The sequence below is a fragment of the Aricia agestis genome, chromosome 1, assembly GCF_905147365.1.
Source record: "Aricia agestis chromosome 1, ilAriAges1.1, whole genome shotgun sequence".
Taxonomy (NCBI): Eukaryota; Metazoa; Arthropoda; class Insecta; order Lepidoptera; family Lycaenidae; genus Aricia; species Aricia agestis.
This window is the reverse complement of record NC_056406.1, coordinates 9,474,085-9,489,421: the sequence shown is the minus strand read 5'-3', so window position 1 is coordinate 9,489,421 and position 15,337 is coordinate 9,474,085. Positions and strand designations below refer to the sequence as shown.

The 15,337-nt window shown below is 41.6% G+C and overlaps 1 protein-coding gene across 1 annotated transcript in view; it reads left to right on the top strand.

The window, feature by feature from the left end:
* Positions 1 to 13,186, top strand: part of LOC121731492 — a 146,456-nt gene extending 133,270 nt beyond the window's left edge. The window contains exons 21-25 of the mRNA XM_042120927.1: positions 9,723 to 9,836; positions 11,972 to 12,101; positions 12,279 to 12,377; positions 12,474 to 12,773; positions 12,862 to 13,186. Coding sequence (XP_041976861.1) covers positions 9,723 to 9,836; positions 11,972 to 12,101; positions 12,279 to 12,377; positions 12,474 to 12,773; positions 12,862 to 13,186 — 968 coding nt within the window. The remainder of the gene's footprint in view (positions 1 to 9,722; positions 9,837 to 11,971; positions 12,102 to 12,278; positions 12,378 to 12,473; positions 12,774 to 12,861) is intronic.
* The last annotated feature ends 2,151 nt before the right edge of the window (positions 13,187 to 15,337 follow it).

The window sequence follows — 15,337 nt, the reverse complement described above, 5'->3', positions numbered from 1 at the left end:
TGATGCGGTGCGGCTTGTGACGTGTCGCGCCTGAACTTAACTCTTATTAATGATATCGAGATAGAGACGGAAGCTTTTAGTAGCGTGGGATTATGGGTGACAGCGGAGGTTGGTGTGTGTGGCATATTTTGGTGTCGTTGAGTATTCAGATACCCTTGCCGTGGGCCAATAAGTACAGGCGATCACAAACGTATTCGCTAAACTTCGTTGACAAAAAGCTCTCGTAATCATGGTTGCGATGGTGGTTATCCATTATGTCTCTAGGCAGAGGTGGACCTCTTAGGGCAAATATAACAACTTCATCCACTCTGCCCTAAACGTAGTAGCGTTAACAAATTCTGCTGATGATTAAAGTTTACACAAAAAATTTTCAGTTTTGTTCCGGTAAAAAACTTTGTCTCTAGGCCAAAAAATGTCGGTATTGTGTATAGTACAAAACAAAACTCGACGGGACAGTCCCCGCTAACGATAAACAAATATGTAACCCAGCGGAGTGCGCGCGCACCCCGACATGCCCCGACCGTCCCGACTCTTTGTTGTCTGCGGTACAAGACATAAGTGGTATGCGATTTTTATTTCCTGCTTTAAATGTTTTGGTTTGTAGCGGAAAGCGACGATAAAACTAAATGAAACAACATTTAGATTTTATAGTAGTTATTAGGAAGTAAAATGTTATGTAATTTGAATATTTGTTACAAAATTTTAATAAATATTTTAAAGGTCACTTAACTGTGCTCTTAAAACATATTTTTTGGGTATTATTTTATAGATACTTATTGAACGAAACTTATTTAATATGCTTACGCCATATTCATCATATAAATAACACCAACATATTAATCGACTCGATTTGTCAATAAACACGGTATTACGTTTTGTCTAGCGGAAGTTCGTGCAGCCGGAACGTTGCGCGGGGTGTAACGGGATAGCGGCCGGAAATGGCCGTCAGATTTGTCGCGGCGCGCCGCCTCGCACTCCGACCGCCAATTACCGCTCGCTGATTTATACCACCCGCCTGCCGCCGCTACGCGTTTTCACACCACTCACAGCTTTTTAACCGTACATAATTTAGATCGATTCATTTAGTCTTATAAAAAAAAAACTAACTTCGAGCTATTATGCTCGCCCAAATTATTTACGCCGTCAGCTGTCTCGCAAGGCGGATCATATTACGAGCTTCTGGATCGTGTTACATACCGCAACATAATTAAATTATCTAACGTCGTTAGTCTCAGCTAACTGAGTTAATTGTAGTCGCTCCGCAAAATATCTGCGAACAACGCCGGTCTATCTTAATAACGTCAACTGTTTCACCCCCAACCTCGCTTATAAAGGAATCTTCGTATTTTAATATTGTTCTGTCTTAATACCGTTACGCCGCATTTTTATTAAGAGATTTTTATTAGATTCCTTTTTTATAAGATTGTTATCAAGTTTGTGCTACTAAACGTTGTAATGAGAATCCAAAAGTCTAGATAATATGACCCTGAATTCACTGTACAAATATCCTGTCACTAAAGTTTAGTCTAGAATCTAGCGTGTATGTACAATTTAACAACCAAGGTACGAGTATATTGCGTAATGCACTTGTAAACAAAAAAGATTTTCCTGATTACATTACTTAGAAATACTTAAAAAGCAGATCTTGAAAACATCTCGAAAGCAGTGATTGTCCTTTGTCGTTTTTTGTGCTAATAAATGAAAGGAAAAACGACCTATTTATTATGTAGACGTCCGAAATAAGTGGAGATTTTATCTTCACCCCACTCTATACCAATTTTCTCAAATTGCGTTGTCACCCTTCTCCCGACCGGATAACCGTATAAAACGGCAAGGATGTCCTTATCCCGTGGATCGTCGGAGGCGATAAAAAAATCCACCCTCGCCTCCGACCGGTGGGGTGGGAATGCTCTCGCCGTATGCGATAAGTAACCGCCGTGATACAAGGAGGTTACTTACCTCCGCGGCACGTTTCAGGAGAAAATCACAATGCCCGAAATTCCCGACGTTAACAAATAAAACGTCCCTTATTGGAAACCATTTCACGAAACTTCTCGTTAACTTAACAGTAAGAAATTTGTCAACGATCCAATTTTAACAAAATACTAAAGTTTGTCGGTGTGAAACGCGGACCCTATTGTAACCCTCGCTTAATTGACCCCGGCCGAAATATAGCGTCACACTGAACAATAGACCTCGTAATAAATAAACCTCTCTCAACCCGAGCGCAAAATCTCATCCTATAGACGCCGCAAATCATGTATTACCCTAACAAGTTAAAGATAATCTTACAGAAATCCGTGAACACGAAAATTGATCTCTATCGCGCGGTCGTAGAGCCGACATCGCGTCGAGAGGGTGCCGATGGAGAAATTGATTCCGTGCAAACTGAAAGGTCGTATGACCCCATCCAACACGGGGAGAGCTGTCGGCATACGGCGCCGGTTTACGTTCGGCTCCCTCTCGGCGGGGCCGCGAGGTTTGCGCGGGGTCTCGGTAGTTTAGACGTTTACTTTATTGCGGGGCTCATGAAATGTTGTTCCGTAAAAGTGGCGGGGGTGGGCGATTACGAACTGTAATCGACTCGATCCCGCTGAAGTTGGCAGCGTTATATCGCCTGTTTATGCCTCAAGAGTATTCGAAATTTTACATAAACGTTTTTCATACCCTATAGCTGTTTACATGATTGTGTTTTTTATTACTTGATAGTTGAAATAACTTACATATATATGTCGTAGGATGATTTGATAAATCCGTGTTTTCGCGAAATCCCTAGAATTTTCGCGATAATTCTAGGGATTTCGCGAAAACACGGATTTATCAAATCATCCTACGACATATATAAATAATAAATTGAAAAGAGCCTCGCAAATTGCCGTTGACCGATTTTTCTCGCTACTGAATGACTAATTAACAAACGGAAATGCGCTCATCGTGACAGCAAAAAAACTGTAGCATAAACCACTTTTCACGACTTAATGAAGTAACGGTATTTTGCTATCCATTCATATTCAGCATTTGAGAGGCGCTCATCGCGTAGGCATAAAAGTAAGCAATTTGTTGAGTTTTTGTTTGGCGTGCGGGTGGCGAGTGGGGTGGGTGGTGCGCCGCTGGCTTGTAATGGGAATTTGCAGACGATGCCGCTTTTATGTGGTACAAAATACAAACGGTAGCGATTACTGTAACATAGTAAAATGTTACATCACAGTTTACAGTACACAATATTTCCAGTGATTAAAAAAAGCTCTTTTGAAAATTTAAGATCTAGCTTGTTTAGGTCCATTACAAAATTCTTGTACTTAATTTAAACCTCTATTTTAGTCTTCTACAAGATGAATTCAACTACAGCGTTGCGTATCATTTAACACGAAACGCCCTAATTTAGGTTAGAAAATGTCAAATATTGTCATTCGTGTTCTTTCAATTTGACCTTTGATTAGACATGCGACTGCTTGGCTGCTCTGCCCTAGTTTTACATGACAAAATCGCTATAGTAATAAAATATTGTCCCGAGAAGTTTTAGGAGTCGAAAATAATAAAAATAGATCCGCTTTTCGCTCGTGACGCGTACCGCGGTGTATGTAGAGTGTCCGTGCGCCGACTCGCTCGCACCCCGAGCCGCCGCCGCCCCGCAGGCCGCCCGCCGCAGCACACTTGTTGTGCCGGGCTGTGTGTGTGTGTCTACATCCCTTCGCCGTGTTTTGTATTACAATCAACATTTTTAATATCGCACTCCAGACTCGAGTCTAGACTTGGGCCTTTCCTTTTGTCATATTCACGAGACACGACAAATTGCGGTACACTGGTTTTACGCTACATAAAAAGGAAAGGCTTTAATTTGTCAGAAACCTACGTAATATATCTACATACTATCTAGTATTTTATTCAGGCATATTTAATTCATCTTCATAATAAACAAGAAACAGACCACACAAATCCAAAAATATCTTAATTTTGTTTCATACTGACTACTGAACGTCCCTCACGTAGTTTTATTTTGGAAGGGACATTAAAAAATTCTAAATCAGCGTTGAGACGGAATTTTATGGAGTTAGGAGCGGTTGATTGACAGCGGCGTCAACGCGAAGCAGATGTCGCGGAGTATTTTAGTGCCGACTGCCGCGCCCGCGCACGTTAAAAACTCGCGCGCTCGTTATACGGACAAATTACAGGCAACCGTCCAAACATGAAACGCGGTTCACAACAGATGGAATGTGGCTTCAGTTAGGATGATTTATAAGTAACGATTCGGAGATTGTGAGAGATGGATTTTCTGGAAAAATAAAATCAGTAATCACTCGAAATATCGATACTTACTAATATTATGTGAATAGTTTCATAGTTTAAGTATCTGAATCTCTTATCAAGCGATGGTGAGGTTTTTTTACGTTCTTAGTTATTAAATACTCAATCGCTCCTAAGTAGAGTGCAGTGTCTAAATGATCCTGTCTTTCAAGGTATGTGAATAATGCCTGAGTGAAATCTCTATCTTTTGATTTTTCAGTATTTATACACTTTTAATCTACCATTCTTAGTAAAGTTAAGAACATCTGAATAATCCAGTGTCGGTATTAAAAGGCGTTCAATGTGAAACAGCCCCGGCGCGGATCTGTCGGCGGGCCACCGATTATAAATCGGTGCCGTCTGCGGTTCCTAATGCCGCATAAACAGATTTCACCGCCGCGCGCGCGCTGTTAAAACATTATAGCTTTCAGATGCGACACCCGCTCATATTCCCACTACCGATTGTTTATTTTGAGACTTAATCGCTCAGGATGTTTTTGGGTCTGAAAATAATGAAGAAAAAACAAAAGCGTAGCTCTAATTATTATTGTTTAACTTAGATTTGTTCTCCAACTTTTCTCTCTGTTAGATAAGACTTTCGTGATCTCTAGTGAAATCGGTGGGTAGGGCATGGAGTATTATGGACATTTCGTCTGATAGTGCCGATTATTATTTATAGGTTGTGTGTTAAAATAAAACATAAAAATATGCATTTCCTTTTACGGCATAAAGATTGAATAATATGCCAGGAATATGACAAGTGGAGTGTCGCGAACTGGCAATATTATAATGTTATCGCGTTAGTCGAGACGGGGGCAGAGGGTGCTCCCAGTGAAATTAGCGCTTCAGACGGAATTAATTACTCCTCCAACCCCTTCACAGATATGTACAGACGTGCTCACTCCGTTTATTATGATATAGCGACTTCGGACTTTATAGGTTTAGGAACGGTAGAAGCTAAAGCAAAAGTAGCCTTGTTATTAAAATATACATATTATGTCGTTGAAAGTCCTATAGAATGTCAAATGGCTATTATTAGTTATTTATTCGTTACTATAAAATGTCAAGTAAGCGATAATTCGCTTTATCTTTATTAATAAGTTACACGCAAAGAATTACTGCGAACTAAATAAGTGACCACAAAATTCATTTAGATCGGCTACGTCTAGTAGTCATAGGCACAAAACCGAACAAAGTTAGCAACACTCAAGTTAAATTGCAATCTTCATAAGTGACATTCGCTTCCGCAATCAAATGATTGGTACAGCGTGGGACTGCACAATATAAATAATGTACAGTAGACCATCTTTATACAGACGTTGGAATGACGAAAATATTGCAATTTTGCTGTACACCTCATTAACATTGTCATTTGTCTCTCTATGTTGAGCGAGTTGGATTTTAAGGATGCGGCTGAGTTACTCTACTGTATATATTTACTTATACCACAGAATATAATATATTAGTAGTACCAACAGAAGTCCAACTCGTGAAACCCGTTTAAAAAAATAACAACTCTTGTTGCGATACTATAAATTTCAAATTCCGACCGCGCAGTGCTAGGTGCCTACAATTATATTTGCCTACATGTGCGCTCTCTTTCTATCGCGTAAGAGGTACCCTTTCTGACGAAATCAAGATTGTCACCTTTTAGAAAATAAAATAATCTTCTTTTAATTACTAAAGCTACTAATAGCAAACTTTTTTATAGTAATAATCAAATTTTAGTAACCCAACGTATATTTTATAATAGTTTTATATTCGATTATAGTGTAGGAGCTGGTCAGGAATTTTTTACAACTTAAACATAGTAACTTGTGTTACTATGTTTAAATACTAATGTGTAGTATGCGGTTTGTTTGTAACAAATTGGTTTATTTGCTATGTTTGTGTATTTTTTTAACATTTTTTTTGTATTTTGAAGTTTTAAATTACTTTATTGAAATATTTCTTTGACTTTTTTCAATTGTTCATATTTATCAGATTAATAATGATTCTGTCACAGCGGTTAAATCAGTACGTAGATATATGCGACGAAAAAATCTTGCGCGCGCGTCACCGCTCGCTTGTGAGTCCCTTGTGATCTGCCCCTTTAAAGGGGTACTTGCAGTTCGATACCTAAAGGCGCGAGTGGGACAGGCCTGCTTATACTATGTTTATAGTGCAGTCCAGCGTCAAATGGGTCCCGTGACCCGTCCCCTCATACAGTCCAGGGCTCTTTCAACACAGTTTCTATGAAAATGACCCTTATGTAGTTGCCATAAAGTTCCTTTCAGAGGTAAATAAGTAACGCAAGTGGAAGTGCATTGACGTGAGGCCACTCAACGGTGGCAATCTGCCCTATATGTAAACTTTACGGTACGAAATATTATGTTGCTTACGTGCGTCTGGTAAAGTCAATATAATAATATCATGTTGCCTCTCGTTTTCCGTGTTGAAAAAAAGAGAGTCGTTAAGACTTACAAGCGTTGACTCAGCAATCTTCTAATTTACTGCACAAAATTGTATTACTATTTAATAAAATTTTGTGCATTAAATTAGAAGATTGCTGAGTAATTAAATTTTCATAATATAACAAGAGGGCAATTTTCAGGCTGTCCTGCTCGTGCGCGCTCGTAATAACATCTACGCATTGAACAAGTTCACTGAACGGAGATTAGTGTTGCGAAAATCGAATTTAGAGATTTTACAATACATTATACAATATATTAAAAACTACTTATCACTAGATGCTGAACTCTGAAGTATAGTTTGAATACATTAGGGTTGTTGAGGAAGTGATTATGAGGAAGAGGAGGAGGAAGAGGAATTGTCACGCGCAAATTTAGAGGATGCGGATGAGGAAGCGGAAGAGGAAGTACGTCAAGAGGCAATAACGCCCCCTTGTGGGCGCTGAATCTAAAGGGGGGTAGTGTGGGACTCAGAAAAAATGGCGGCGTTTTGTAGAGGCTGGGGGGGCTAATATTACCGACAAATTTGTGGCAAATGCCTTTTACTTTAAATTAGGAAAATAGAGTAGGTGAACCGTGAAACAATGGGGGCGCTAAAACATATTTTGTTCTCAAAGTGGGCAGTGGAGAAAAAAGGCTGGGGACACCTGATATAGCACTACACTTCGGTCTAATTTCGATTTTCGATAAAATAAATCAAATTATTGGATTATTCGCAATGCGTGCGTAGCTGCGTACATGCGTAAACAAAACAACGCTTGCTAATAGGTATGTCAAATTAAAACAAACAAGCAAGGAACAGCGCGGGTGGCGAGAGGGGAGGTCTCGCTCGCCCGTTCGGTCCGGCATCGCGCTCTGGCGTGTGCGTTGCCGATCGGATACGCGACGCGCATGCGCAGTGAAATTCCTCATAAATTCCTCTTAAATTTTGAGGAAGCGATAGCGGAAGAGGATTTTTGTATTTTTATTTATGAGGATGCGGTAACGGTTGAGGAACCCAAAATATTGCGGAACTTCCTCATTATGAGGAAGAGGAAGAGGAATCCTCAGCAACCCTAGAATACATCGATAATTTTGCCTATAAATTTCTGAAGCCTGTTTCACCACTTCCTGATAAGCGCCGGATAGGCTATCCACCACTCCCGGCACTTTATCAGCAAGTAATGAAACGGTTCCTTAGGCTTTTGATTGCGGTTAACCAATAGGTATCAGTACAATTGTTCATTAGAGTGGAGACCATAACGATATCTCTCATCTCATTAGGGAGTGCGGAGCGCCCCGTAATGGAGTCAAGCGGGAGGTTAACTGCTCTGACCACTGTTTGAACTGCCGTATTAATAAATGCGATCTAAACATACTTGTACGTACATATTGTTTGTTGTATTCATCATCATGGAGGTGCCGTTTACTTCATTACTTTTCGTAGTAAAACGATACAATTGAACATTATGTTATGTATATGAATAATGAAACTAATACAAATATTGTCTTAAAAGTTAAAGTCACTAACTAACCCTTACATTTGGTTTCACCATAATCTGGTAGAAAGCGTTCCAAGCTCGAAATGTTTATAATAAAAATTACAAACATTTATGAACTATTTGAAAGTGTTATCGTAGGTCGTAGAGCCTCTACAGCTGCTACGGCGATGCTACGAAAAAGTAATTGCATGAAAATAATTACTTGCTTTTAATCATTTGAATATTCACTAACTTCTTGAAAGTCACGTTTGTTGTTAACGATGCATGAATGGTACCATTAGATGGCATGACTCTATGATTCGGCCGGGTTATATCAATTTAATGTTACTATCATCTGTCGGCTGGTCTTTAACATAGCCCGACTAAACTATCCTTCTTCCAGGACCGCCATCTGCTCAGGCTCGATTTAGAACGCGCCGCTATTTACACACATCAATAATTACTCGTGATCTCGTGGTGTACAGTTAAATCGCTCATTCGCGCGGGGACGCATATTGTGAATCGAGCCTTGTGCGTCCAAACAGTACCTATAAAGTATGATGGAATTAATTTCGCAATCGTTGAATTGTTTGCGCGAAACCGGCGCGAGGCGGTATTGATAAAACTGCGGAGTGGATGTGTCAACAAATTGGCATTCGTTGAGTGGGGACGGCTAGCGAGGTCCAATGAATTAGTGCGGTCCATTGTGCCGGGGTCAATTGGACCCGGCCCGCCTGACCCCGCAATTAAGAGTTGCGCGACAAAGCTTCCGGAGTACCCGTTTCAGAATCACTTGAATTTGCTTAGCGTTTGTAAGAGACAATGAAGATTTTGTAATTGTTTTTTTTTACCGGGTATCCCACGAGTAGACCTTTTGTGTGTATTCCATGCAGCTGCTGTACTTTGGCATATTATTATGAACCAGGAAAAGCGATTACAAAAGTGACATTCGTTTCTGACTCTACTATCCAATATCGTTTACGTTTTCGCATGCCATAAGTCGGTGTTGCAATCATGGTTGCCCATAACAGACTAACGTGGAGAGAGCCCTTTAGGAGTAGGTATATCGATTTCAAATTTCAAATACCGCCCTCTGTCAACGTCTAAAGGAAACGTTACACCGAGTACCGTCGGATGAGTTAGTGCGACACATAGCAATGGAGTCAATTGCCTCTGACCCCACCGGAGGGTATTCAGTACTTCGTGACACAATTCATCAAGCTGCGGGATTGCTCCGCGCCAGTAATTAATGCTAAACTTCTAGAAGGAAGTATTCGAAGTATGTTTGTAGTTTTGTACCTAGAACTAGGTACCCTTGGTATAAGTTATAATATAAAGGTGTAAATAAAAATGTTTTCACTTCTAAAACAATCAAACGGATATTTTAAGAATACTTTAAGTAAGGTTTCTGTAGACTTTTCTCAGGAACCAATCCCCTCCTAAGCAATTACATTTTTTAGTAATTTAAGCTACTTTAAGAAGTCGTATCTTAACTAGAAAACTAACGTCTGTTTCTCCATCTTTCCAGGTGTGAGCGCGAGTAAGATCGCCAAGCGGACGGACATAGCCCCGAACAAGGGCGGTCCGTTCGCGGCCGCGCTCCGCACGCTGGCCAAGAACGCCGGACCGGACGCCAAGGACGGTGAGTGACGCTTGCCTCCCCCTTCCCTCCTCCGCAAGAGCAATGTTGAAATACTAGGCCAACATGTGCCAGACTGAGTTGTTACAGTGTAGAAATAACCTTAGCCTTTATAAAATAATAATAATATTTACAAAAGGGAATATCATATTATGATACCTTCTCTTTTATAAATATGATACATTTATTAATGCAAATGAGGAGGATTTCGAGATATCCAATCTGCTGTTTACTTTGACCCAGTCTGGCGCAAGTGGGTCTTAGACTGGCATCGGATCTAAACGACATCAGCACAGCTGTTGCTAAGGAGTTTGTGTTAGATTGCAAATGACTAATATTTTGAATCTAACGCCAAATTTAATATTCGTGCTACCTAAGATACTGCACCGTCAACAGTAATGCCAATGTCTCCATCTCAAGGGAGACAATTGTAGCACGGCCAATTCAATGATGAGCTTCTACGACGTCGTACGACGTCGCGTCGTAGAAACTTATCATTGAATTTCTACGTGAGTTTCTACGACGCGACGTCGTGCGGTGTATCGTGGCACGTTACGACGTCGCGTCGTAGATTCTTACGACACGACGTCGCATCGTGAAACGACGCCGCGTCGTGGTACGACACGACGTCGTATCGTGTTTTTGTGTCCCGGCTCTTACTGTCATAGCGTGCCAAATTCATTTTAAATTAGCGTGCCAAGTAAATGTCCTGCGCTGCCTGCAGCCGCGTAGATAAGATGCCGGTGTTTTTAGATATTTTAACATTGCTCAAATATTTTGTTTTCATTTTAAAACGACGAACTACACTTGTTGGGTTATCCCGTCCATAAAAAGTTAATTGTTAGTGCGAATATTACGTACAAACTGCGTATCTACGTGTCGGTTAGGGTTAAAAATATATATCAAAATTCAATAGTAAGCTATGGATTGTACTTAGGTACCTATTTACTTGATTGTGATATTGTCTAACGATTTTAATTTTCAGATATTATATGATAAAACTTATTTTATAGATTGCTCTGTATTAATTTTATTGTGTTGTTTTTAAACTTAACATAAGTAATGTATATTTTTATTACACTCCTATGATTTTGTATAGAAAATGAAACATTGTTATTTTAAGAGTTAAAAATAATATTTCCATTGTCTTTTTAACCTTTACCTACTGTCTACTAATGTGAACTCCTTGTTTTTAATAATATTTAATAATTATTGTCTTCTTTCTATGCCTTTTGCGCAAAAGCATATCGTCATCGCGACTTCTAACAACATTTACATTCTTGCATCTATCACCTAAATATTTTTATTAAATAGTTACAAATAAAAGGCCAAAGTCAGTTACTGAGTTTCTTACCTTTTTCTACCTACTATTGACTAATGAGTTAATGACTCATTAGTCAATAGTAGGTAGAAAAAGTGGCGGATTTACCAATAGGCTAAGTAGGCTGGAGCCTAGGGCGGCAGATTTAGAGTGGCGGAAAATTTAGCTCCATTTTTTATCTTACAGAAATAAAAAATTCCACCAAAACATTTCTTGTAAAATATTGCCGAGACGACCACATAAGGTTTACGGTTTATCCTGTGAAAAAGATGTGAGATCTCATGTAGAGCCAAGCTTCTGAATCTACACGGCCTAACTCTACTGACCCTAACTTAAACAAATTCTACATACTAGTAAAACCTTATGAAACTTTGTGTGGTCGTCTCAGCAAAAATTAAAAAAAATGTTTTTGGTGGGATATGATTGTGAACTATAAACTAACGTATTGAATTTCAAAGGTCGAAAGTTATAGGGGCGACAAAAAATTAAATTAACCTACAGGCGGCAAATTTGTAAATCCGCCACTGCTAATGAGTAACAAAATTGTGATTCACGTCTCACGATAAGTCGCAATAACGATAGCTTCGCCTTGGCGAATGTTATACCTAGTATTTTATAAATACGGTATTACACAGTACTCAGTGAATATCATATCGTTAACCGCACACGGACGTCGCGAACCGCGTAAAAGCGATAGAGCGAGATGCAACGTAACACACTACGTTTGAGGTGTGAGACTGTAGTGTCAGCCGCTATATCGTGGTTCGCGTCGTCGGTGTGACGACGTAGCATTCGGTCTGACCGCGCGAGTGTGCAGGTGCGACGAGCGGTGCCGCGAGCGCGCCCGCCGAGCGCGACAAGGACAAGCCGCCGCCCGCGCCCGCCAAGCGCGCCTCGCCCCACCACCTGCCCGCCAGCGGCTTCCAGCCCTACAGACCTGACGATAGGTGAGTCCCCTCCTGCCGTTACTATTAACACCCATTTTATTAGCCTTCAGCTATGCTGGATGAAATTAGGGAGTAACCTCGATAAGTGTGTTCAGAAAGGAGTCTGTTTATAAAATAATTCATGAAATAAATTAAAAAATACTTTCTAAGTAACTATGAACACCTTTTATCCTTCAGATTATCCCACCCCGCGGCTACGTTCCCGTTGCTGGACTCGGCTGCGTACTCCCCATACGCGCATCCCTCGCTCTACTCCAGCGCAGCGCTGCAATACAGGTTTGTATATTTGTTTCGAGCGATCACATTCAATGTTTTTTTTGTGACGACCAGAATTAGATTATAATATAAACTGACAAACTATGTTTACTTCAGACTAGCGGCGGAAGAGCAAATGTACCTGGAAAGAGTGTTCCGGGGCGGCGTCGGCGTCGGCATGGGCGTGGGCTGGCTGCCGCCGTACGCGCTCTACCCGCCGCTGGCCCCGCCCCTGCCGCTCGTGCCGCACGCGCCCCACGCGCATGCGCCACACGCCCCGCACGTCCCCCACCCGCCGCACGCGCCGCACGCCCCTCACGCGCACTCGCACGCCCACCCGCCCCACCCCATACACGAGGACCGCGAGAAGGAGATAGCGCTCCAGCGGGAAAGAGAACGGGAGAGGGAAAGAGAAAGGTGAGATATTTTTTCTTTATCCGATGTAATGAGCATAATATTATTTGAGCAACGTAACTTTTACACGATTACTTACTTTACTTTTCAGAGAGCGCGAGCAACGCGAGAAGGAGCAACGTGAACGTGAGCGAGAGAGAGCGGCGAGAGAGAAGGAGAGAAGCCTGCACGGGGCTGCAGTGGTGCCGCCGCCCGCCGCCGCGCCCGCGCCGTACGGCCTGCCGCGCGCGCTGCCGCCGCCGCTGCTGTACCGCCCCTATCGGCCGTACGCGTACGAGGCGCGAGCGCCGGAGCCCGAGCCCGAGGCGGAGGCCGAGCCCCGCGGTGAGCCCCCCGCGTCGCCGGCTGCGCCCCCCGCGCCCGCCGCCCCCGCCGCGCCGCCTGCGCCGCACACGCCGCAGCCCGCCCCCGCCTGACCGCGCCGCCCGCTCTAGCCGCCCCCCCTCAAAGTCTGACCCCCACGTAGTCGCGCGCCTCTCGCTCGGAGCCCCGCCCGCCGATGACCCGAACGACCTTAAACGTACAAGCGATGATAATTAATCTATTATTTTCCAAGGCGGGTCGGAGGCCGAAGCTCCTTCCGAGGGCGGTTCGATGTAAACTCTTGAACAGTAAGACTGCCGCCGCACATGCAACCTTAGAGTTCTTCCTATTTTTCATCTCACTATAGTATTATAGAAAACAAATTAGGTACATTGTAAAAATAGGAATATAATCACCCTATAACAAAAAATCTGTGTAGAATATACCACGAGCAAAAAATTTATTAGTTTTAGATCAAAAGTGTGCTACAATGATAATATAGATCTGCCGTTTCCGTCGCTTGCTAAGATAATAATAGTCCCGTATCTGTAATCCGTACTCTTCCATCACTCGTGGTCTACTCCTACTATTCGCTAACCAGGGTGCTAAAAGTACAACGACGACTAGGGTCCATTATCCCGAAATGAGTCCGTAAATTCTCTACGTTAACTATATTAACACTTATATTTATAATAAACTTTAACTACTAAAATGTTCATGGAGACCGAGTGTTACTAGTAGCGTTGTTATGTTTATTTCTACCCTAAATATTGCTTATCGATTCCACCGTTTTGAATTGTTTTCAAATACTTATAGTATTCATTATATTGGATTGTTTTCCTTATGTTATGTTATGTATTGGTATGCAGTTTATTTGTGTAATGATTCTATGATTCTAGTGTGTAAGTACAAAAAGCGGCGGGTACTTCTAAGTAGTGATTGTCATTTGAATATTATACAGTATGTAGTGTGATCGTACACTGTTTGTCTTGGGCTGAACCGATTTGTCGCCGTCTCTATCGAGCTCGCGGAGTGAGAGCGAACCGGCGATACATTCGAGTGCAATAGAGATGAAGTTCCTACTGTGTGTAAAGCGGCAACACCAATCGAATACATAGTTGATAAGAGTGCAATCGATGTTTATATACGTGGCCACGAGATGTCGATAGCTGATAAGTCGATATAATATGCCGCTTCAATACTGTCCAATTCGATAGTCTTTCATTCGAGAATAAGTCGAGGAGAGAATTTTCTTTTTTAGAATTTTCTCCTCGAGCGTAGGTGCCCCGATATCGAAGTCTCTGATCGCTGATAAAATTAATTATTGTATGCTACTATAATATAGGAATTAAAACTAAACTGTACGGGTGTGGCCGCGGGCGGCCTGCATAGTGCATACAGCCTGGGAAAAAAGATTACGGGAATAGAGTATTCGTAACAGAGTAATGTGTCATCGCTCTTTGTATCGAAGTTTTTGTGATCGTTCGCGACTCGAGCTCCGTCGACGCCTGAAAAGGCTTAGACGATAACAAATCGTTATTTAGAATTAAATGGTGCATTATTATGCAATATGTATTATATAGTTATAATTTGTATGTGACATATCGGTGGTCACGATAATTATTGTGATAGTGACGCCATAATTTTCTCTACTCTCTTTTGCCAAGCTGTGCTCCTAGTACCGGCCCGCGCTCGCGGACGTCGGCTGAACTAATTAGTACTACGATAGGAGGAACTCCGAGTGAAACTGCTCTCGGTGCGAGCCCCCTGCTCAACCGAAAAGAGTTTCGTTCGGAAACTTTTAACATTGTAAAGATCGCTCGGAACTTCTTTTTGTAACTTAAGTAGGCTTTTAATTGAGGCCCGTCCGGGGCCGCGAGTGCAATCCGCTTCGCGAAACACGACTACTGCATTTGTGATAAGACTTACCGCGTTTCCGGGCGATCGACTGCCGTTTTGAACATTGGAAGTGTCGTTTTATAACAAAAAGTATATATTATATGAAACCTCTTTATACGTCTAACTTAGATAGTTATTATTAATTTTAGCTTTTAATAGGTGTTCAATATTTTTCACTTTTTTCATTTTTTAAAGTCGCGCAAATCATTAGCGGGCGATGTGTAAATACTACATATAGTTAGACATGATATGGACAATACCTAACAAGTGAAAAAATTATGATTTTATTGAAAATACATTCAGTGAAATGAAGCTTGCTGCTCTGTGGTGGCATTTTTTTTATTTTTTCACCTCTTCCTTCCCTT